Raw genomic sequence first — 24,437 nt, 5'->3', positions numbered from 1 at the left:
GTGAATGGTGGTGGACAATTAAACAACTAACTGGAGGAGGTGGCTCCACAAATATCCCCATTCTCAATGATGGGGGAGCCCAGCACATCAGTGCGAAAGATAAGGCTGAAACATTTGCAACAATCTTCAGCCAGAAGTGCCAAGTTGATGATCCATCTCGGCCTCCTCCTGAAGTCCCCAGCATCACAGATGCCAGACTTCAGCCAATTTGATTCACTCCGCGTGATATCAAGAAATGACTGAAGGCACTGGATACTGCAAAGCTATGGGCCCTGACAATATTTCGGCAATAGTACTGAAGACCTGTGCTCCAGAACATGCCGTGCCCCTAGCCAAGCTGTTCCAGTACAGCGACAACACTGGCATCTACCCTGCAATGTGGAAAATTGCCTAGGTATGTCCTGTACACAAAAAGCAGGACAAGTCCAACCCGGCCAATTACCGCCCATCAGTCCACTCTCAATCATCAGTAAAGTGATGGAAGCTGTCATCAACAGTGCCATCAAGCGGCACTTGCTTAGCAATAACCTGCTCAGTGACGCTCAGTTTGGGTTCCGCCAGGGCCACTCAGCTCCTGACCTCATTACAGCCTTGGTTCAAACATGGACAAAAGAGCTGAACTCAAGAGGTGAGGTGAGAGTGACTGCCCTTGACATCATGGCAGCATTTGACCGAGTATGGCATCAAAGAGCCCTAGCAAAACTGAGGTTAATGGGAATCAGGGGGAAAACCCTCCGCTGGCTGGAGTCATACCTAGCGCAAAGGAAGATGGTTGTGGTTGTTGGAGGTCAATCATCTGAGCTCCAGGACATCACTGCAGGAGTTCCTCAGGGTAGTGCCCTAGGCCCAACCATCTTCAGCTGCTTCATCAATGACCTACCTTCAATCATAAGGTCAGAAGTGGGGGATGTTCGCTGATGATTGCACAATGTTCAGCACCATTCGTGACTCCTCAGATACTGAAGCAGTCGCTGTAGAAATGCAGCAAGACCTGGACAATATCCAGGCTTGGACTGATAAGTGGCAAGTAACATTCGCGCCACACAAGTGCCAGGCAACGACCATCTCCAACAAGAGAGAATCTAACCATCTCCCCTTGACATTCAACGGCATTACCATCGCTGAATCCCCCATTATCAACATCCTAGGGGCTACCATTGACCAAAAACTGAACTGGAGTAGCCATATAAATACCGTGGCTACAAGCGCAGGTCAGAGGCTAGGAATCCTGCGGCGAGTAACTCACCTCCTGACTCCCCAAAGCCTGTCCACCATCTACAAGGCACAAGTCAGGAGTGTGATGGAATACTCTCCACTTGCCTGGATGGGTGCAGCTCCAACATTCAAGAAGCTCGACACCATCCAGGACAAAGCAGCCCGCTTGATTGGCACCCCATCTACAAACATTCACTCCCTCCACCACCGACGCACAGTGGCAGCAGTGTGTACCATCTACAAGATGCACTGTAGCAATGCACCAAGGATCCTTAGACAGCACCTTTCAAACTCGCAACCTCAACCAACTAGAAGGATAAGGGCAGCAAATGCATGGGAACACCACCACCTGCAAGTTCCCCTCCAAGTCACACACCATCCTGACTTGGAACTATATCGCCGTTCCTTCACTGTCACTGGGTTAAAATCCTGGAACTCCCTTCCTAACAGCACTGTGGGTATACCTACCCCAAATGGACTGCAGCGGTTCAAGAAGGCAGCTCACCACCACCTTCTCAAGGGCAATTAGGGATGGGCAATAAATGCTGGCCTAGCCAGCGATGCCCACATCCCTGAATGAATAAAAAAAAGGTGAAGCACGATGTTTCAATCACACTTATTTTTGATTTCTTTGAATAAGTATTGACAACATCCAACTGCATTGCTCCCGACAGTTAATCACTTAAGTGCACTGGACCGTTCATTCCTCCCACTCTCCTCTTTGAAAATTCCCTTCTGGCCCTCCCCAGCCCATTAACAAGCTCCTCAAGGAGCTTAACATGCAGTTAATTGGAGTCAAGTGAGTTCCCGACACTCCACCCCCTACCCTCTCTTTGAAAACTGGAGCGCTGTTCCGGAGGCATCGGAATCTAGAGACGCATTCCAGGAACGCAATCTTCAATTTGCGATGCCAAGCTTGCTCGCCCCAAAGCGCTTTGAAAATCTAGCCCATAGAGTCATTATGACACATAAGGAGGCCATTTGGCCCAATAATTCCATACCAGCTCTCTGTCGAGCAATCCATTCAGTCCCATTGCCCCGCTCTGTCCCTGTATTCCTGCAAGTTTATTTCCCTCAAGTGCCTCTCCTACTTCCTTTTGAAATCATTCATTGTCTCTGCTTCCACCACCGTCGTAGACAGCACATTCCAGGTCATTAAGTCTTGCTGCATAAAAAGTTCTTTCTCACATCCCCACTGCATCCCTTGCCCAAACCCTTAAATTTGTGTTAAAAACAAGAAATGCTGGAAATACTCAGCAGGTCTGGCAGCATCTGTGGAGAGAGAAGCAGAGTTAACGTTTCAGGTCAGTGACCCTTCATCCGAACTGATGAAGGGTCACTGACCTGAAATATTAACTCTGCTTCTCTCTCCACAGATGCTGCCAGACCTGCTGAGTATTTTCCAGCATTTCTTGTTTTTATTTCAGATTTCCAGCATCTGCAGTATTTTTCTTTTACCTTAAATCTGTGTCCCCTAGTCATGTACCATCATCCATTGGGAATAGTTTTCCTTTGTCTACCTTATCTAAACCTGTTATAATCTTGTACAACTCTATCAAATCTCCCCTCAATCTCCACTGCTGTAAGGAGAACAACCCCAGTTTCTCCAACCTAAACTTGTAGCTAAAATCCCTCATCCCTGGAACCATTCTGGTAAATCTCCTCTGCACCCTCTCAAGGACCTTTACATCCTTCCTAAAGTGTGGTGACCAGAACTGGATGCAATATTCCAGTTGTGGCCTAACCACAGCTTTATAAAGGTTCAGCATACCTTCCCTGCTTTTGTACTCAATACCTCTATTTATGAAGCCCAAGCCATTAAGTATATATTGCCTCTCCCTATCCCTCTGCCAAAATGCATCACCTCACACTTGTCTGTATTAAATTCCAATTGCCATTTGTCTGGCCATTCTGCTAGCCTGTCTATGTCCTGTTACAGTCGATTAGTATCATCCTCAGTCTCTGCCATACCTCCAGGTTTGGTGTCACCGGCAAATTTTGAAATTTTACTTTTTATTCCAAAATCCAAGTCATTTATATATATCAAAAAAGCAGTGGTCCTAGCACTGAACCTGGCGGAACATCGCTGTCTACCATCCTCCAGTTCGAAAAGCAACCATTTATCATCACTCATTGTTTTCTGTCCTTCAGCCACTTTTTTATCCAAGCTGACAATGACCCTCCTATTCAATGAGCCTTAATTTTGTTAACCAGCCATTCATGTGGTACTTTGTCAAACACTTTCTTAAAATCCATATGAACATCCATTGCTTTCCCTTCATCAATCTTCTCTTGTTACTTCATCAAAAAATTGAATTAGAATAGTCAAGCACGATCTGCCTTTTACAAATCTGTGCTAGCTCTCCATAATTAACCCTGATTATTGTTTCTAAAACCTTACCAGCCTGTAGTTACTAGGAATGTCCTTATACCCTTTCTTGAATAACAGTGTCACATTTGCCACTCTCCAATTCTCTGACACCTCTCACCTATCTAGGGAAGATTGGAAGATCATGGGAAGCCCTTTCACTATCCCACTTCCTTGAGCAACCTGGAATGCAAGCCATTTGGACCAGGCAACTTATCTGCTCTAAGCACAGCCAGCTTTTCCAGTACATTCCTCCTATCAATTTTAACCCCATCCATACCTCCTCCATCTCCGTTTCTACTGATATTTTGTCAGCATCCTCTTCCTCAGTAAACACTGATAAAAAGTACTCACTAAGCATCTTAGTCATGCCCTACACCTCTAAGCATATATCGCCCTATAAAATGCTAGTTAGGCCACAGCTGGAGTACTGTGTACGGTTCTGGTCACCACACTATAGGAAGGATGTGATTGTACTGGAGAGGGCAGAGAGGAGATTCACCAGGATCTTGCCTGGGCTGGAGCATTTCAGCTATGAAGAGAGACTGGATAGGCTAGGGTTGTTTTCCCTAGAGCAGAGAAGGCTGAGGGGAGATCTGATAGAGGTATACAAAATTATGAGGGGCATAGATATGGTAGATAGGAAGAAACTTTTTCCCTTAGTGGAGAAGTCAATAACCAGGGGGCAAAGATTTAAGGTAAGGGGCAGGAGGTTCAGAGGGGATTTGAGGAAAAGTCTTTTCACCCAGAGGGTGGTTGGAATCTGGAACACACTGCCTGAAGGAGTGGTAGAGGCAGGAACCCTCACAACATTTAAGAAGTATTTAGATGAGCACTTGAAACACCATAGCATACAAGGCGACGGGCCAAGTGCTGGAAAATGGGATTAGAATAGATAGGTGTTTGATGGCCGGCACGGACACGATAGGCCGAAGGGCCTGTTTCTGTGCTGTATAACTCTATAACCCTCTTTGTCCCTAATAGGCCCACCCCACCTCTTACTACCCACTTACTATTTACAGGCCGGTAGAAGATTTTTGGGTTCCCTTTTACATTAAATGCCATTCTATTCTCATATTCTCCCTTTGCCAGTTTTATTTTCCTGTTCACTTCCTTCCCCCTCTCAAATTATTGTATTTTGCCTGTTTCTCGCTTTAAGTATTAACCTGACAAATAATATACACCCTCTTTTTTTGTTTCATCATATTCTCTATCTCCCCCATCATCCAAGGAGCCCTGGCTTTGTTTGCCTTACCTTTTGCCCTTGTAATGTACCTAGCCTGTACCTGAAGCATCTCCTTCTTAAAGATAACCCTTTGTTTCGTTACCATTTTTCCTGTCAATCTTTGGTTCCATTTTTATCCTGGCTAGATCCATTCTCATTCCATTAAAGTTAACCCTCTTCCAATTTAGAAATTCTACTTTAGATTGTTCCTTGCTCTTCTCCATTACTAATCTAAACCTTATGATACCATGATCACTCTTACCCAAGTGTTCCCCCACAGTCACTTGGTCCACTTGGCACAGCTCATTTCCCAGCACCTGATCCAGCAATGCCTCCTTTCTGGTTGGACCGAGAACATACTGGTCAAGGAAGTTCTCCTAAACACATTTCAGAAATTCCTTCCCCACCCCTTACTCGAACATTATCTCAATCAATATTTGGGTAATTACAGTCCCCCAATATCACCACTCTATAGCTCTTGCACACTTGCGGGATTTCCCTACAGATTTGCTCCTCTATCTTGCTCTCACTATTTGGAGGCCTATAGAATACCTTCAGTAGCTTGATCATATCCCTCTGCTTCTCAACCCTAACTTGTAAATGTTGAAAAGACTGATAGGTATGATTCTGTGTCAGGCTGTTGCTTTCCCAATTTTAGCACAAATCCCCAGATGTTACTGAGGAGGACTCTGCAGAGTCGACTGGGCTGGTTGTGCATTTCTCATGTCTGGTGCCCAGGTCACTGCCAGATGGTCCATTCGATTTTATTCTTAATGTTTCTTGTAGCGGTTTGATACAACTGAGTGGCTTACTAGGTCAGTTCAGGGAGCAGTTAAGAGTGAACCACATTGCTGTGGGTCTGGGGTCACATGTTGACCAGTTGGGCAAGGGTGGCAGATTTCCTTCCCTAAAAGATATTAATGAACAAGATGGGTTTTTATGACAATCGGGTTGTTTCATGGTTACCATTACTGATACTAACATTTTATAATTCCAAATTTTTATTTAATTATCTGAAATTAAATTCCCAGCTGCTGTGCTGGGATTTGAACTCATGTCTTAAAATCATAGTCCAAGCCTCTGGATTACTAGTCCAGTAACATAACCATTATGATACCAGACCCGTACTGTACTGAATGTAGTGATGGCCTTCCTCTCCCTCCCTCCTTTCCTCCATCTCCCTCCATTCTCTTGCTCCCTCTTCTCTCCCTCTTTCTATCTCCACACTTGCTTTCTTTCCCTTCTCTTTCTCCAGCTCTTTCTTTTCACTTCTCTCTCTCGATCCTTTTGCTTTCCCTCTTCCTCCATTTCATTCTTTCTCTCCCCTGCCTTTCTCTCCCTTCTGTTATGATCATAGAATCATAGAAATTAACAGGACGGAAGGAGGCCATTCAGCCCATTGTGTCCATGTTGGCCGAAAAGTAGGCATCCAGCCTAATCCCACTTTCCAGCTCTTGGTCCGAAGCCTTGTAAGTTATGGCACTTCAAGTTCATATCCAAGTACTTTTTAAATGTTATGAGGTTTTCTGCCTCAACCAGGCAGTGAATTCCAGATCCCCTCCACCCTCTGGGTGAAAAAAATTCCCCTTGAGTCCCCTCCTATCTCTTACCCTACATCTATGCCCCGGTTATGGATCTAGGGGAATAGGCCCTTCCTATCACTCTATCTAGACCCCTCATAATTTTATACAATTCAATTATACACTCCCCTCAACCTCCTCTGTTCCAAAGAAAACAACCCTAGCCAATCCAATCTTTTCTCATATCTAAAATTCTCTTGTCTAGGAAATATCCTCGTAAATCTGCTCTGCAACCTCTCTAGTGCAATCAAATCTTTTCTATAGTGTGGTAACCAGAACTGCATGCTCCAGTTGTGGCCTAACTAGTGTTTTATACACTCCCAGCATAATCTCCCAGCTTTTATATTCTATGCCTCGGCTAATAAAGGCAAGTATCCCATATGCCTTCTTGACCATCTTCAGGGATCCGTGGACATGCATTCCAAGGTCCCTCTGTTCCTCTACACTTCTCACTGTCCTACCAGTTATTGTGTATTCCTTTGCCTTGTTAGCCTTCCCCAAATGCACTACCTCACACTTCTCCAGATTGAACTCCATTTGCCACTGTTACACCCACCTGACTAGTCCATTAATATCTTCCTGCAGTCTACAGCTTTCTTCTTCATTATCAACCACACAGCCACTTTTTGTGTTGTCTGCAAACTTCTTAATCATACCCCTACATTCAAGTCCAAATCATTGATATATACCACAAAAAGCAAGGGACCTAGTACTGAGCGAAACTCCACTGGAAAGAACCTTATAGTCGCAAAAACACTCATCAAACATTACCCTTTGCTTCCTGCCTCTAAGACAATTTTGGATCCAACTTAACACTTTGCCTTGGACCCCATGGGCTTTTACTTTCGTGACCAGTGGGGCATGTGGGACCTTATCAAAATCCTTGCTAAAATCCATGTAGACGACATCAAATACACTACCCTCAGTGACCCTCCTTGTTACCTCCTCAAAAAATTCAATCATGACATTCACACACGACCTTCCCTTGACATTCCCTTCCTAACAGCACCCCAAGGACTGCAGATGGCAGCTCACAACCACCTTCTCAAGGGCAATTAGGGATGAGCAATCAATGCTGGCCTAGCCAGCGATGCCCACATCCCTTGAATGAATAAAAACAAAATCTGTGTTGACTATCTTTGATTAATCCATGTTTTTCCAAATGAAGATTTATCCCATCCCCCAGAAATTTTTAAAATAATTTTCCCACCACCGAGGTTAGGCTGATTGTCCTGTAATTACTCGGTCTATCCCTTTCTCCCTTATTAAACAATGGTACAACGTTAGCTGTCCTCCAGTTCTCTGGCATCATGCCTGTAGCCAGAGAGGATTGGAAAATGATGGTCAGAGCCTCCGCTATTTCTTCTCTTGCTTCCCTTAACAGCCTGCAATACATTTTGTCAAAGCCTGGGGATTATCCATTTTCAAAGACGTTAAACCCCTTAATATTTTCTTTCTTGCTATGTTAATTTCATTTACTATTTCACACTCATCCCTGATTGCAATGTCTGTATCGTCCCTCTTTTTTGTAAAAACAGATGCAAAAGTACCAACAACTGATATATTGAGTGCATTAGAGGAACCTTGCAAAATTAAAAATTGGCGACAAAATCAGTGGTGTTGGTAGCACTGTGTAAAAAAAAAAGGCCAGCAAAAGAGTTAATATCAGGGCAGTCCCATTGGTGGAGTTGGATTGACATAAAGTCTGACAGGTACTTTCTTTTATCTTGTTCTTCCTCCATGCACATCATTCGCGAATACAGCAACTCACCCAAAAATAACCCATCCCCATTGCTGAGCTGAGCATTCCATTATATTCCAGATACCTGTTCATCAATGGCAACCTGTGATAACCTGCACTGGTAGTGGACCCAAGGCCACTGAGGGTAATGGATCCCAGCTACATTTAATTGTCCCTCCCAGTCCAGGGCTAAACCCTTTGAAGTATTGGTGATTGATTGTTTTGCCTGGCTTTGACTTTTCAATGTAAAGTAGCAGCAATTCCAGTTGTATCAAAACTCTTTCTGATTAACTTATGCAATTACTGTTAATTGTTCCCATCCATGTGTGACATCTAATCAGTATTAACATGGCTGGGATTGCAAAAGAGGAATACAGGTGCAACTTTATTCTTTAAAAAAAAATAAGCCATTTGTTATGCTGTCGAAGGCCTTGTAGTTTTGGGCATCACCCATGAGTCAGAAAAGGTCCCAGGTTGGATACTCAATTCGTTGTGAGTTAAACAATCTCAAGCTGATTCTGCTTCTCCCTAGTTCAGGTCAGCTGCAATAACCCACTGCCATGCCAATTGTGATGAGCTGAGTTTAATTATGGGACTTTCCTTGCTAGTGTTGCCAACCTTCCCAGATTTCTGGGAGTTTCCTGGAATGGGACATGGATTTCCTAGCCTGCAAAAGGTCAGTGCCACCCAGAGTGAACCTGCATAGACACTTTGTGGGTTTTTGCTTTTGACTTTGTTACGACCGACCGCTCCAGTCAAAGCCCCCAATCAAAATATATGATTCTGATTGTGGTGGGATCAATGCACTGTTAGTTCAATCCCGTCGCTTCACAGATCGGCTCACATTATCATTTAAACTTTCTAAATTAAAGAAAGACACAGCTAAATTGTACCATCTATTAACCCCCCAAATGAGGCTAACCAAACCAGGTGTCTTTAAATCAACAAATTAACTCTTTAATTAGAAGAACTAAATACTTAGAGCAGCTTCAGGGTGATTTGGACAAGTTGAGTGAGTGGGCTAATGCATGGCAGATGCAGTATAATGTGGATAAATGTGAGGTTGTCCACTTTGGTAGAAAAAACAGGAAGGCAGATTATTATCTGAATGGCTATTAACTGAGAGAGGGGAATATGCAGCGAGACCTGGGTGTTCTCATACACCAGTTGCTGAAGGTAAGCATGCAGGTCCAACAGGCGGTAAAAAAGGCAAATGGTATATTGGCCTCCATAGCAAGAGGATTCTAGTACAGGAGCAGGGATGTCTTGCTGCAATTATACAGGGCCTTGGTGAGGCCACACCTGGAATATTGTGCGTAGTTTTGGTCTCCTTATCTGAGGAAGGATGTTCTTGCTATAGAGGGAGTGCAGCGAAAGTTTACCAGACTGATTCCTGGGATGGCAGGACTGACGTATGAAGAGAGATTGAGTCGGTTAGGATTATATTCGCTGGAGTTCAGAAGAGTGAGGGGGATCTCATAGAAACCTATAAAATTCTAACAGGACTTGACAGGGTAGATGCAGGAAGGATGTTCCCGATGGTGGGGATGTCCAGAACCAGGGGTCATAGTCTCAGGATATGGGGTAAACCTTTCAGGACTGAGATGAGGAGAAATTTCTTCACCCAGAGAGTGGTGAGCCTGTGGAATTCGCTACCACAGAAAGCAGTTGAGGCCAAAACATTGTATGTTTTCAAGGAGGAGTTAGATATAGCTCTTGGGTTTAAAGGGATCAAAGGATATGGGGTGAAAGCGGGAACAGGTTACTGAGTTGGATGATTAGCCATGATCATAATGAATGGCGGAGCAGGGTCGAAGGGCCGAATGGCCTACTCCTGCTCCTATTTTCTATGTTTCTTAAACACTATGAATATATAAACAAGATTTAAAAATAGAAAAAATTAGAGTCCTTGCAAATTTACGGTCCAATGTTGCTTGAAGTCCTCACAGAATATTGCTTGAAGTCCTCACAGGATGTTGCTTGAAGTCCTCACAGAATTTTGCTTGAAGTCCTCACAGAATGTTGCTTTCTTTCTCCAGCGAATTTCAACAATTAATGACTTGCAAACACTTTTAACAGAATCAATCTGACTTTAGAGTTTTTGAGGGATAAAAGATTGTCTCAGCCTAACTTCCCTTTCTTCAATTTAAATTACCAGAGATCTCTGTTTTGGCTTGACTTTTTTTTTTAATTTTGAGAGATAATAATAAACAGACGAAAAACCTATTCCTTCAGTTTAACTGGTTGAGAGCTCTTGCCCCAGGTGCCAACACCAACTGTGTCTGTATGTCTCTGTGTCTGTGTTAGAACAAACTGTCTTCAACTAAAAGCCAGTTCAAAACTGAATTGGAACAAATGTATCGCATGAGACTCACTCCAGTGGCTATCCATGGTATCGAGAATGTACCCTTTGAATCGCAGTCTCCAAATGGCTGCTTTTATGGCAACGAAAATGTACCTTCCTATTACTCCTGAGGCTTGCTGTTCTTAAAGCAATACTGATCCTTTGCAAGCCTTAAAGGCAAACCGCATCTTCCTGGAAAAAAAACTACAGGACCATGACAACTTTCATAGAATCATTCCGTATAGGAGGAGGCCAAATGGCCATTGTGCCTTTGCCGGCTCCTTGAAAGAGCTATCAAATTGGTTTCATTCCCCCATGACCTTGCCCCATAGCCCTGCAAATTTTTCCTGATCAAGTACTTATCCAATTGCATTTGAAAGTTATTATTGAATCTGCTTCTTCCACCCTTTCAGACAGTGCATTCTAGACCATAATTGGAATGCACAGCCTGAGACTGTGGTGGATGCAGATTCAATTGTGGCTTTCAAAAGGGAATTGAATAAATATCTGAAGAGAAAAGAATTGCAGGGCTACAGGAAAAAATGCAGGGGAGTAGGACTAGGTGAGTTGCTTTTGCAGAGAGCAGGCATGGACATGACAGGCCGAATGGCCTCCTTCTGTGCTGTAACCATTCTATGATTCTATTCAAATAACTTCCCTTTTCAACTAAATAGCTGCTGGAGAGCTGTTACAGTTTCTTCAATTCTATATGAGCATTCTGAGGATGGATGCAATTGGAAGACATGGCCCCGAGTCTCTAGGAGCTTGGAAATGGTGGGATACATTTTGTGTTTTAGGGTACTCCAGTACAGAGCTGCTGCAACAGAAGTCCATGTGAGAGTTGGGGTGCCGAGGCTGTGCACCTGCTTCATAGTCTGCATGATATTCTTTCCCCGCCAGTGGGCCAACTACTCCATATGAGTGCAGCGCAGAATGAAACCAGGGCTAAAAGGGGGAAATTATAAGGACAGGTTGCATAGATTAGGCTTGTATTCCACTGAGTATAAAAGATTAAAGGGTGATCTACTGTGTTTAAGATGATTAGGATTTAATAGGCTAGATAGAGAGAAAATATTTCCTCCGAGGAGTTCAGAACAAGGGGACATAACCATAAAATTAGAGCTATTACGTTTAGGGGTGACTTCAGGAAGCATTTCTTCATCATTTCTGATATGCAAAAAGCTGTTGAGGCTGGGGGTCAATTAAAAATTTCCAAACTGGGATTGATAGATTTTTTGTTAAGCAAGGGTATTAAGGGTCAAGGAACCAAGGCAGGTAAATGGAGTTAAGATATAGATCAGTCATGATCTAATGGAATGACAGAACATACATGAATCGCTTCTTCCTGTTCCTCTCTTCCTATTGCAGAATTTAAAATTCAGCTGGTAAATTTAGATTGGTATTCTAGAGTTTTGATCAATGAAGGAGAGGTGGATTCACTCAGGAGATTTCATGGGTGGGTAAGGGCCTACAGTACAGCAGATTGTAGTACACATGAATTTAACTGGAACTGTTCCTGTTTCAGTTTCTTATAGCTGAGAGTGACCGAGGGGGCTTGTGCAACATTGACTGCTCCAGAGCTCAACAGAAGCCAGTCTGTGGGAGTGACAGGAAGCTCTACAAATCCCACTGCGCCTTCCAGCGAGCGAAATGTAGGGACCCGACCCTCGAAACAATGCCACGGAGTCGATGCAGTGGTAAGGATGGAAACACCAGGGCAGGGCTGACTTCTTCATTCAATGGTCTACTAGTTCTAGTCTCTTCATTGGCTTCTCCCCTCCCCATCTTTCTAACCTCCTCCAGCCCTACAACCTTCTGAGAATAAGAAATGCTGGAATCACTCAGCAGGTCTGGCAGCATCTGTGGAAAGAGAAGCAGAGTTAACGTTTCGGGTCAGTGACCCTTCTTCGGAACCGAAACGTTAACTCTGCTTCTCTTTCCACAGATGCTGCCAGACCTGCTGAGTGATTCCAGCATTTCTTGTTTTTGTTTCAGATTTCCAGCATCCGCAGTATTTTGCTTTTATTTTAACCTTCTGAGAATGCTGCTTTCCTAAAATTCTGGCCTCAGAATTGCATCGCCCCACCTTTGTAGGCTGTGCCTACATCTGCCTAGGTCCTAAGTTTTTGGATTCCCTCTCTAAACCCCTCTGCCTCTCTACTTTTCTACTCTTTTAACTTGCTTCTTAAAACCTACCTCTTTGATCAAGCTTTCGGTCACCTGGCCTAATAATTCCTTATGTGGCTCGGTGTCAAATTTTGACTGACATCCCAAATTTTGGGACATTTTACTACATCAAAGGTGCTAAATACATGCTAGTTGTTGTGTACCATAGTTTCAAAAACTTTTACTGCAATCTAAATGTATCACAGCTCTAGAATTCCCATTTTCAACAATATTTATAATTTCTTCCAAGTACTTGGATAAATTTGGTAGGCAAAACTCTCCCTCACTCCCATAAATCCATGCTGATTCCTCTTGCCATATCATACTGTACTCTACCATACCACACCTATTAAGGTGTTTCATTATCCTCTCTTTCAAGATGCGTTCTAATACTTCAGCCACAATTGATGCTGTAGATTTCTGGGTTGTCCCTATGCCCCTTTCTAAGATTGGTGTCGTGTTTCTAAATGGGTTCTCATGCATAAGTTCTGAAGCTATTGACCTATTAGACGTCTTTTAAAATTATGAAGGTACTCAATTATGGTGGGATTAGAGATGTTTCTATTTGTGTAGAATCCAAAAACCACAGGCCATAAATTTAAGATATTAACTTATAAATCCAATGGGGAATTCAGGAGAAACTTCTTTACCCAGAGAGTGGTTAGAAAGTGGAAGTTCCTCTCACAAGCAGTAGTTGAGGCGAATAGCATAGATGCCTTTAACGGCAAACTACATAAATACATGAGGAAGATGGGAGTAGAAACATATGCTGAAAAGATTAGATGACAATGGGCTGAGGCTCGCGTGGAAGCATAAACACTGAAGCATAGGTCTTCACTACTATTGCCGGAATGTTGTCAGGATCCATAGCCTTTGCAGTATACTGTGCCTTCAGCCATTTTTTGATATTATGTGGAGTAAATCGGATTGGCTGAAGACTGGCATCTGTGAAGCTGGGGTCCTCAGGAGGAGGCCGTGACGGATCATCCACTTGGAACTTCTGGCTGAAGATGGATGCAAATGCTTCAGCCTTGTCTTTTGCATTGATGTGCTGGCAGCCCCATCATTGAGGATGGGGATATTGGTGGAGCCTCCTCCTCCTGTTAGTTGTTTAACTGTCCACCACCATTCACAGACTGGATGTGGCAGGACTGCAGAACTTAGATCTGATCCGTTGGTTGTGGGATCGCTTAGCCCTGTCTATTGCATGCTGCTTCCACTATTTGGCATGCAAGTTGTCCTGTGTTGCAGCTTCACCAGGCTGACACCTCATTGTTAGGTATGCCTGGTGCTGGTCCTGGATTACCCTCCTGCACTCTTCATTGAACCAGGGTTGGTCCCCTGCCTTGATGTGATGGTAAAGTGGGGGATATGGTGGGCCATGAGGTTACAGATTGTGTGTTTGAATACAATTCTGCTGCTGCTGATGGCCTACAGTGCCTCATGGGTGCCCAGTTTCGGGTTGCTAGATCTGTTCGAAATCTGTCCCATTTAGCACGGTGGTAGTGCCACAAAACACGATGGTGGGTATCCTCAATGTGAAGACGGGACCTCATCACCACAAGGACTGTGCGATGGTTACTCCCACCAATACAGTTCTGGACAGATGCAGTTTTGACAGGTAGATTGGTGAGGACGAGGTCAAGTAGGTTTTTCCCTCTTGTTGGTTCTCTCACCATCTGCCACAGACTCAGTCTAGCAGTCAGTCAGCTGGTCAGTAGTGGTGCTACCAAGCCACTCTTGGTGATAAACATTGAAGCCCGAGAAAAGGAGTCCCATCAAAACTGGAGTCAATGGGAATCAGGGGTAAAACTCTCCATGGGTTGGAGTCATACCTAGCACAACAGAAGATGGTTGTGATTGTTGGAGGTTAATCATCTCAGTCCCAGGACATCACTGTAGGAGTTCCTCAGGGTAGTGTCCTAGGCCCAACCATCTTCAGCTGCTTCCTCAATGACCTCCCTCCATTATAAGGTCAGAAGTGGGGACGTTGGGTTCCGCCAGCACCACTCAGCTCCTAACCTCATTAAAGCCTTGGACAAAAGAGCTGAACTCAAGAGGTGAGAGTGACTGCCCTTGACATCAAGGCAGCATTTGACCGAGTATGACATCAAGGAGCCCGAGCAAAACTGAGGTCAATGGGAGTCGGGGGGAAACTCTCTGCTGGTTGGAGTCATACCTAGCGCAAAGGAAGGTGGTTGTTGGAAGTCAATCATCTGAGCTCCAGGACATCACTGCAGGAGTTCCTCAGGGTAGTGTCCTAGGCCCAACCATCTTCAGCTGCTTCATCAATGACCTTCCTTCAATCATAAGGTCAGAAGTGGGGACGTTCGCTGATGATTGCACTATGTTCAGCACACCTCAGATACTGAAGCAGTCTATGCCCAGATGCAGCAAGACCTGGGCAATATCCAGGCTTGAGCTGATAAGTGGCAAGTAACATTTGCGCCACACAAGTGCCCGGCAATGACCATCTCAAACAAGAGAGAATCTAACCATCTCCCCTTGATGTTAAATGGCATTACCATCACTGAATCCCCCACTATTAACACACTGGGTGTTACCACTGACCAGAAACTGAACTGGACCAGCCACATAAATGCTGTGGCTACAAGAGCAAGTCAGAAGCTGGGAATTCTGTGGCGAGAAACTCACCTCCTGTCTCCCCATTGCCTGTCCACCATCTAAAGGCACAAGTAAGGAGAATACTCTCCACTTGCCTGGAAGGGTGCAGCTCCAACAATACTCAAGAAGCTCGACACCATCCAGGGCAAAGCAGCCCACTTGACTGGCACCCCATCCACCACCTTCAACATTCACTCCCTTCACCACTGATGCACAGTGGCAGCAGTGTGTACCATCTACAAAATGCACTGCAGCAACTCACCAAGGCTCCTTCAACAGCTCCTTTCAAACCCCCGACCTCTATCACCTAGAAGGACAAGGGCAGCAGATGCATGGGAATACCACCGCCTGCAAGTTCCCCTCCAAGCCACACACCATCCTGGCTTGGAACTATATCACTGTTCCTTCACTGTTACTGGGTTAAAATCCTGGAACTCCCTTCCTAACAGCACTGTGGGCGTACCTACACCCCAAGGACTGCAGCGGTTCAAGAAAGCAGCGCACCACCACCTTCGCAAGGCAATTAGGAATGGGCAATAAATGCTGGCCTAGCCAGTGACGCCCATATCCTATGAATGAATTTTTAAAAAATGACCTTTTGTGTTGAATGGCCTGTTTCTGTGCTGTGAATTCAATGTAATATTTCCAATGGAGGTCCTCCTGGATGCATAGGGTTGCTCCTTGTTGGTGTCACAGAGTGGCAATATAAGGAAGGAACTCCAGTCTCGATTGCCTCACTGGGCAGTTGGATAGGGACTTGAGAGAGGGGTGGAGAGAGGTTAGCTCTCAGACAGGTGCCTGTAGCACACATTCATTCACTCCATTCTAGTCATATAAGTTATCTGTTTAAATATCGCATGACAGGGTAGTAATAAATCATTGGAGCAATTAGTTGGGCGTTTCTTGCATAACTCCTCGAGGGATTTCTCTGACCTGCAGTGCCCCCAAATTTCACACTTTCCATAAATCTCAGTGTGTCACAGTGCAGGGCTAAGGATGGACTATCCATTTCCATTTGATTTTTTTTTTAGAGATACAGCACTGAAACAGGCCCTTCGGCCCACCGAGTCTGTGCCGACCAACATTTTTTAGGGTATCTTCTCCCTGAGTAGGGTCTCCGCAAACAAGAAAAAAAGAGCAGGCAGCATGAGAAAGAACGGGGGGGGGGGGGGGGGGGGGGTGGTTAGTGCTGATAAAAATTGGGGGAGGAACATGCATTTCCCCCCTTTTCTCCTACATGAAAGGAAGTGACTAATCTCTACTCAGTGACTGTAACTTCTTCAAGCAGTTGCAGTTCTGCTGAGTGCTATTTTTAACACATTAGTTAACTAAAACTATCCAGCGCAATATTTTAATCAAGTTGTTAACTTCTTTCCTTTTAGTTTAATCTGGTTAATTAATGACTTTTGAATCTACAAATCTTTCTATTAACCGATTAACAGTGCTCTAAAAATAGCTCTCTGCAGAATTGCCCTGATTGGGAAAGGAAAAATTTGGTGCAGTGGTCTATCACTAGGTCCCAAGTTCCAATACAGGCTAGATTGATGAAACAGAAGTCTCCTTTCTGTAAATGTTGTAAGAATCTTAAGTGACTACTGAGAAACTGAAGTGAACAATCAAAGCGAATAGAGCAAGGCTGAAGAGAGAAGACTGATGTAAATCAAAAATCTTGGGTTTTAGAAGCTTATAGAAATGAGGAAAGGTTGAATGAAATAAGAATTCCACAGTTTAGTGGCTAAGGGGCAAAAATGAATTGGATTAGAATCATAGAATCTTACAGCACAGAGGAGGCCATTTGGTCCATTATGCCTGTTCTGGCTCTTTGAAAGAGCCATCCAATTAGTTTCACTACCCTGCTCTTTCCCCATAGTAAAGTGTTTCAGCTTTTTTCCATCACCTTTGACCCCGGAGATCACCATGACTTTGTTCTTTAATATGGTGAGCTGAGCGAATTGGAATGCATTGGCCCTAGTTATTGCTGAGATAAGCTGATCTGTATTTCAGATAGGGCTACAGTAAGATGCCAAGAGGACAGAGCTCAAGCACTGGCACAGACAAGGATGGCAACGGACTCCATCATTGTACCAGAATGTAATGAGGATGGCTCCTTTGCACAGGTACTGTGGAGAAATCAATGTTAATCACTCGGTGTTGAAATAATGTACAGATAAGACAACATTCATGGCACTAGCATGATATCTTACCAACCAAAGCCTGTGCAGGCAATCTTGATCAACTGAAGTGACCGAATTGTGAAGTTACAGAAATAATTTCATGTTTAACTGAGAATTTTTAATAACATTTTATTCCATAATTATTATTGAGCAGTTAGAAAGGGAATTCATTGCAGTCCTGAGTGGGATGCCACTCCTGAGTGGAATCCAACTGGATAATGGTCCCCCTACCCCTCAGATCAATTTGGATCAGAGGCTCACCAACGATTGTAGCATTAGAATGCCATTGCAAAGCTGTCATGTTGGTATTCATCACAAGGTTCGTACCCGATGAAGGACTTAATTTATGTAGAGAGACTAGAGATGCTGTTCTACTTGGATTAGAGAAGGTTTTGGGGAGATTTAATAGAAGTGTTCAAAATTATGCAGAGACATGATAGAGTAAATAGGGAAAACTACTATCAGAGGCAGGAGGGTTAATAATCAGAGGACACAGATTTAAGATCATTGGTAAAAGAACCAGGGTAGGGTGGGGTTGGGGCGGGTGGAAGATGAGGAGAATTTTTTTCACATAACGCATTGTTGCTAGCTGTTACACATCTAAGACATGCTTACTAGAATAAATTGTTTCAGTCGCAGCTTTGAGACTCAGGACAAGGATGCCCATACTACCACCTAGCCAAGGATTTTTTGACTTGCCCCACAATTGGGGAATTGGACCATTTATCAGCATTTGGGAGAGCAATTATGAAAGATTATGGGGCTTGACAGGGTAGATGTTGAGAAGATATTTCCACTAGTGGGGGAATCTCGAACTAGGGGACATAGTTCCAGAATTAGGGGATATTCATTTAAAACTGAGATGCGAAGGAATTTCTTCTCTCAGAGGGTAGCGAATGTCTGGAATTCTCTACCCCAGGGAGTTGTGGAGGCTAGATCACTGAAAGTATTTAAAGAGGTAGACAGATTTTTGAAATATCAGGGAGTTGAGGGCTATGAGGAGCTGGCACGAAAGAGGAGTTGAGGTCTGGGGCAGATCAGCCATGATCTTATTGAATGGCAGGGCAGGCTTGAGGGGCTGAATGGCCCACTCCTGCTCCTATTTCTTGTGTTCTTATTTTATTATTTCATGTTTCAGTCATCTGTGAACTACAAAAAGAACTTGCATTTCATGTGATATGGTCCTTTGTGAAAAATAGTTTCTTGTTTTTAGACCCACATTTTCAAGTTTTTCTGGATGGCATTATACTTTTATATAACATATTTTTGCATCCTAGAAAATTGTATTTCCACTATTACCCTGAAAGGTACAAGTCAGGAGTGTGATGGAACATTCTCCACTTGCATGGATGGGTGCAGTTGTAACAACACTCAAGAAGCTGGACACCATCCAGAACAATGCTGTCTGTTTGATTGGTAGCTCATCCACCACTTTAAACATATGCTCCCTCCACCACCAGTGCACCATGGCTGTAGTGTATACCTTACATAGGATGCACTGTAGCAACTCGCCAAGGCTTCTTCAACAGCACCTCCCAAATCTGCTACCTCGTCCACCTAGGACAAGGCAACAGCTGAATGGGAACACCATCACTTCTAAGTTCCCCTCCAAGTCACACAATCCTGACTTGGACATATATCGCCATTCATTCATTGTTACTGAGTCAAAATACTGGAACTCGCTACCTAACTGCCTTATGGGAACACCTGCACTACATGGACTGCAGCGGTTCAAGAAGAAGACTCACCACCACCTTCTCGAGGGCAATTCTGGATAACACTAAATGCTGTGTCAAGAATACACAAAATGCCAATTGAGGAAGTTTAATTCATCGGTTGGAAACTTAAGTCATAATTTTAATGGAAAAAAAATCCTACAGTTAACTTTAGAAAAAAGTTGGCAGCCAAGATGTTCACCGCAATTTGCATTTGAACACCTTACACATTCCAAGGCCTCCAACAGGAGACACATGTCTGATGAGCCTGTACCCAAAACAATGGCTTGCTCTAGCGATTGATTTATCTAAGATTGCTTTCATTAGCATGACAGTCAAGACCATCCTGACACATTGACTTTGAAAGAGCTGACTTTGAAAGAGCAAACCCCTCCAAGTGTAAATGTTGGCATCCTGAGGCCTCAGCAGATGGAAATTCCTAACCTTGAATCTCATTAGAAGGTTCCAGAGAATACACAGAGGCACTCATGTAACCATCTGTCCATCTCTGTGAAAGCTGGGAGTTTAACTTGTACAAAGTCAAGCCAGTGATTGATTCTGTGCAGAAGCCAGAAGGGGTGTGTATGTTTTTCTCTCTCTCACCAGAAAAGCTCATGTGACACCTAGCTGCTGGTTTCTGGGTCCAAGATAAAAACATCAGGGGAAGAAAGCCACCTACAACTCTGCCTACAAGAAAAGCCTGAACCAGGTGGACCAGCCACAAACTGCACATTTACCAGCCAAAGACTTCAAGAACACAACTTCATCCAACCCCACAGACTGTGTATCAATTTTAATTTGTTCTGGACTCTAATCCAACCACAAATCTACCCTCAGCACTCTGTAATCTATTTGTGTGTATGTGATTCTCGTGTGAGTGTGTGTGTGAACGTGTTGCGTATTTAATTGTTTTATTTAGATGGGGTTTAGATTGTTAAGTATAATAAACTCACCTCTTTCTTGTTTAAATTCAAGAAAACCTGGCCAATTGGTTCTTTACGATCACTACAAAGGTAAAACACTCACTGAAGTGGTAAGCACATACATTGTTTAAAAAAGGATAAATTATGTTGCTGTCAAATAAGAGGAAGGACAAGGGGAGCCTTGTGACCCTCCTCACCTGGCCATAACACTGGCCTTGCTAGCAATGGCTTGCTCTAGCGATTGAATTATCTAAGATTGCTTTCATTAGCATGACAGTCCAGACCATCCTGACACATTGACTTTGAAAGAGCAAACCCCTCCAAGTGTAAATATTGGCATCCTGAGGCCTGAGGAGATGAGTTTAAAAAAAATACACAGTTGCATGGTCTGAATCCATAATGCATGGAGCCATCAGACTTCCTGGGCTGGATATTCCATTTGGGGGTAGAAAACAGAAGTTGGGACTGTTTCTGGGTTCTAAACCTGCCCCTGGGCAAACAGTCGCTCATTGGGATTTTCACAGAGGTGCCCCTTAATTGGCATGGAGACAGGTTCCCTGTACAATAAAGTGGGGTGGGTAAGCTCTCAAAGCTGAAGGGCCAATCAGAGGCTGCAATAGAGGTTAAGTAACAGAGAGGGTGCTTCAACATGGAGGTGCCCTCTCACTGTTTTCTTTAAAATTTAAAGTAAAAATGGTTCTTGCGGCCAGGCCACCACTGTCAGATGAGTGGAAGAGTCCCTCCAGATGGCAGCATGTGGCTGCTCTCGCATCCAGGCAAGCAGGCAGGGATGGCTTTTAGGTCTGCCTGGAGTGCTGGCCCCATGACTTGCTGCCTGGTGCCCACCTGCAGGCACATAAACTGTCCCCGACCTGTGTGGGAAACTGAAGGCAACTTGAAAATTCCAGTCAGCCTCCTTTAATTGACCTTAACAAGGCTCTTAATGAGCCTAATCAGCTATTCGCCGCCTGGGGGGCGGGTAGCCCTGTCAGCCCCGAACCTGCTTCCACAAAAATGGCCTACACCGGGAAACTGGCACACCAGCTGGCATGACATCTTCGGGCACTGTCTGCCTCCATTCCCACCGCTGGTAGGGCCCAAAGATCCAGCCCCCTGTTTACGACACTGTTCCTATGACAGGATAAACTTAAAGGACATATCAATATCCATGTCACCATTGAGCCAATAGAGTTAAATGATTGAGCACAGAGTGCTTTGACCAGATGAAAATTAAACTGCTGAGGAATATTCACAACCATTAGATTGGAGAGTGAGCAATGTAAAGTGGAGGGGTGATCTCACCGTTAAAGGAGTAAAAAAAAATTACAGAGCAGTGTTTGATATAAATTATTTTGAACAAGTTTATAAGAAATGGAATTTTAAGTTGAACATTTAGTTGTCAGTTGATATTGTTCTTCCTCTCTGACTGAGAATTTGTAAATGTCCCACACTGCTTGAAGCCATTCACTTCTTCTGTGACCTACACTCTGGCGTTTCTCAAATGCTGTGATAATATGGGTGGAATGTTGGCTGAAAAACACTAGGGTGGAGTGCTGTTTTGAATGTTCTATTGGGATGGCTGATGCTTGGTAACTGTGAAGAAGTAATTATTAGCCTGTGACCAAACAATGACATTGAGCCCTAGAATTAATTAAACCTTTAGCCGGTGAGCTCATCCAATAGACATGAGATGACTTATTACTCACAGAATTTGTGCATTGATGTAAGACTTGGAAATGCACAGCATGGATTGACAATTCACTCACTGCTGGTACTCTCTCATTTTTTAACTGAGAAGCCAGGGTGAAATACCAAGGTCAAGAGTGCAGGACAATGAGGAACACGGCAAGGTAAATCAAGAAATATTGAATACATGGCGCCACGCATGGCTTCTAACAGCTTGTAGGTGGGGCGAAGACTGAAGGAGTTCTACAATGTTTTGCGATCCTTTTGGGAATAAGAGATGATGTGGTCAGCTTTCACTTCAATGCGATGAGGAAGCCAGGAGGAGGACAAATGTATTTTGAGGACAAAGTTCTGTTCCTGGTATGTGTGGATAAGATGAAGCTGTCCATTTCAGAGATTCATAGGAGCTGAGACTTGAGACTTTCCTAGTGATTGTAGTTATACGTAGCAGTCTCCTCGCATGAATGTAGACAGCCAATGTGCACAAAGCAAGATCCCACAAACAGCAGTGAGATAATTGACCAAATAAACAGCTTTTGTGGTGTTGGTTGAGGGGTAAATGTTGTCCAGGATGCTACAGTTCTCCTGCTCTTCTTTTAATAGTATCGTGGGATCTTTTACATCTACTTGATAGGGCTGATAGTGTCTTGGTTTAATGCATGACCCTGTTATGATTCTAAACTCACAGGGCTGAGAATGACCTGGAGGGAACCTCATGAGTATAAATGGTTAAACGGTCATTTGCCTCTTGCTAATTATTTTGTAAATTAGGGTTTGTTTCAGTTGTAGACTCTACAGCCCTGTAAAGAGGTAGATCACTATTAAGCAGCAAGAGGTACTGGTGGAATTAACAGAATTAGCATTTGAAAGAATTCTCAGGACCTTTCTCACTGATGATTGTTAGCTCCATGTTCCATAACACAATAACAGCTAGTTTCAACCATTTGCAGACGGGCATTTGAGTGAAGGATTCTGCCACCTCATGACACTTCAATGCTCTACGCTCGTAGGAACATAGGAATTATTAGATGAAAAAAGACCCAGGTCCATCTAGGGATACAATGATAATGGAGTTGTTGACTAACCATAGCAATGAACCTTTATTGATTAATTAGTCTACAACAGACCCAGATATGACATGAAGAAAAACACCAGTGGTGGAGAGCTTTGGGAACCATGTACTACATGTCTCAGATTACTCAAGAGTAAATTCAGGAACTTCAGGCATCTAAGAGGATGTATCTTCAAAGTGAAACCAATAGAAAAAGAAAATGCCTGGGATTTTGCTGATCTTACTTGCCCATTATCACCTCTGGTAGTGTTTTTACCAGTGAGCTGTGGGGACAGTTAAGACTTTTCTTCACTAAGTGAAAACATACCAATGTCCATATGTACCCAAAAGAATGACAAGAAAAAAATTGTCAAGCATATGACACCTGCTGTGTCAGTTGATGTTACAAACCATCCACCTGCTCCCATGCAACAGAGAGGCATAAAACCTGTTGCCAATGCATGAAATGTGCTGTGAGGAAACCAAGTACATTCCAGGAGGCTGTGGTTGTTCATGTCATTACAATTTGACTAATTTACCATCTAACCCTCTTAACTGGCAAGAGGAACATTGAAACAGTAACACAAGTAGGCCATTCAGCCACTCAAGCCTGTTACATCATTCAATCAGATCATAGCTGTTCTGTTTACTTGCCTTTGATTCATATCCCTTGAGTGCTACCACTGAATCAAGCTAACAGCCTCTTCTGATAAAGTAACATCATTGAAGACTTAAGCAGGAAAGTAGAGGGAGGTGTCCAAACAGCAAACAGTAAAATTTGGGTTGAGCTGAGAGTGAGGTTGAAGAGACAGTCTTTTGATGAAAGGGAGAGAAGTGGCAGGGCCAAGTACTTTTGGACGAATGTTTTCAGAGATGCTTGAAGAGAGCTAGTAACTGAAAGGCCAACCCCTAACGATGGAGTAGAGAATGAGGAACTCTCAGTAATCCAGAGTGGAAGCTGTAACTTGGGGCTGGCTGCAGAAGTTTGCTAGTAGCTGGAATTTTGGATTGAAAATTAAGACAAGGGCCAGGACACAAATTGAAAGTTTTGGGCAAGAGATGCAGGGGGAATATGAGGAAGGACTTTTTTAGGCAGCGGGTGGTAATGATCTGGAACTCGCTGTCCACGAGAATGGTGGAAGCAGAGACAATCAATGATTTCAACAGGATGTTGGATGACCAGTTGAAGGAAATAAACTTGCATGGCTAGGGGAATCGAGCGGGGGAGTGGGACTGACTGGATGGCTCCGCAGAGAGCTGGCATGGACTCAATGGCCTCCTTCTGTGCTGTAGGTGGTGAAGTTTGCTGTGGGTGTACAGTATAAAATTAACATAGCATATATATACTTACCTACACATATACATGCACCACAGACATGCACACAGAGGTTAGATTTCACAATAATTTCCCTCTTCTTTCTCTCTGCTTTAACAGGTTCAGTGCCATAAGTTGACGGGCTATTGCTGGTGTGTCACACCTGAGGGAAAACTAGTCAGTGGATCTTCAGTCCACAACCAGACTCCGACCTGCTCAGGTACTAGACACACACTTTGTGGCCAGGTGATTGTTTGTAAATGATTAACTGGCATCGAAAACTCTTGGAAGCCAAAATAAATTTTCCTA

At 43.8% G+C, this 24,437-nt stretch overlaps 1 protein-coding gene across 2 annotated transcripts in view; it reads left to right on the top strand.

Annotated features, from left to right (window-relative positions):
- LOC137353003 (SPARC-related modular calcium-binding protein 1-like) overlaps nt 1-24,437 on the top strand; it is a 125,881-nt gene that overhangs the window by 28,878 nt on the left and 72,566 nt on the right. Inside the window, exons 2-4 of one of the 2 annotated variants that reach the window (XM_068018882.1) lie at nt 11,999-12,170; nt 17,269-17,381; nt 24,249-24,348. In XM_068018882.1, the coding sequence (XP_067874983.1) occupies nt 11,999-12,170; nt 17,269-17,381; nt 24,249-24,348 (385 nt within the window). Of the gene's footprint in view, nt 1-11,998; nt 12,171-17,268; nt 17,382-24,248; nt 24,349-24,437 lie in introns of those variants that run through there. The other variant, XM_068018883.1, reaches the window with a different exon arrangement.

The sequence above is a fragment of the Heterodontus francisci genome, chromosome 40 (genome assembly GCF_036365525.1).
Source record: "Heterodontus francisci isolate sHetFra1 chromosome 40, sHetFra1.hap1, whole genome shotgun sequence".
NCBI lineage: Eukaryota > Metazoa > Chordata > Chondrichthyes > Heterodontiformes > Heterodontidae > Heterodontus > Heterodontus francisci.
This window is presented reverse-complemented; position numbering and strand designations above follow the sequence as displayed.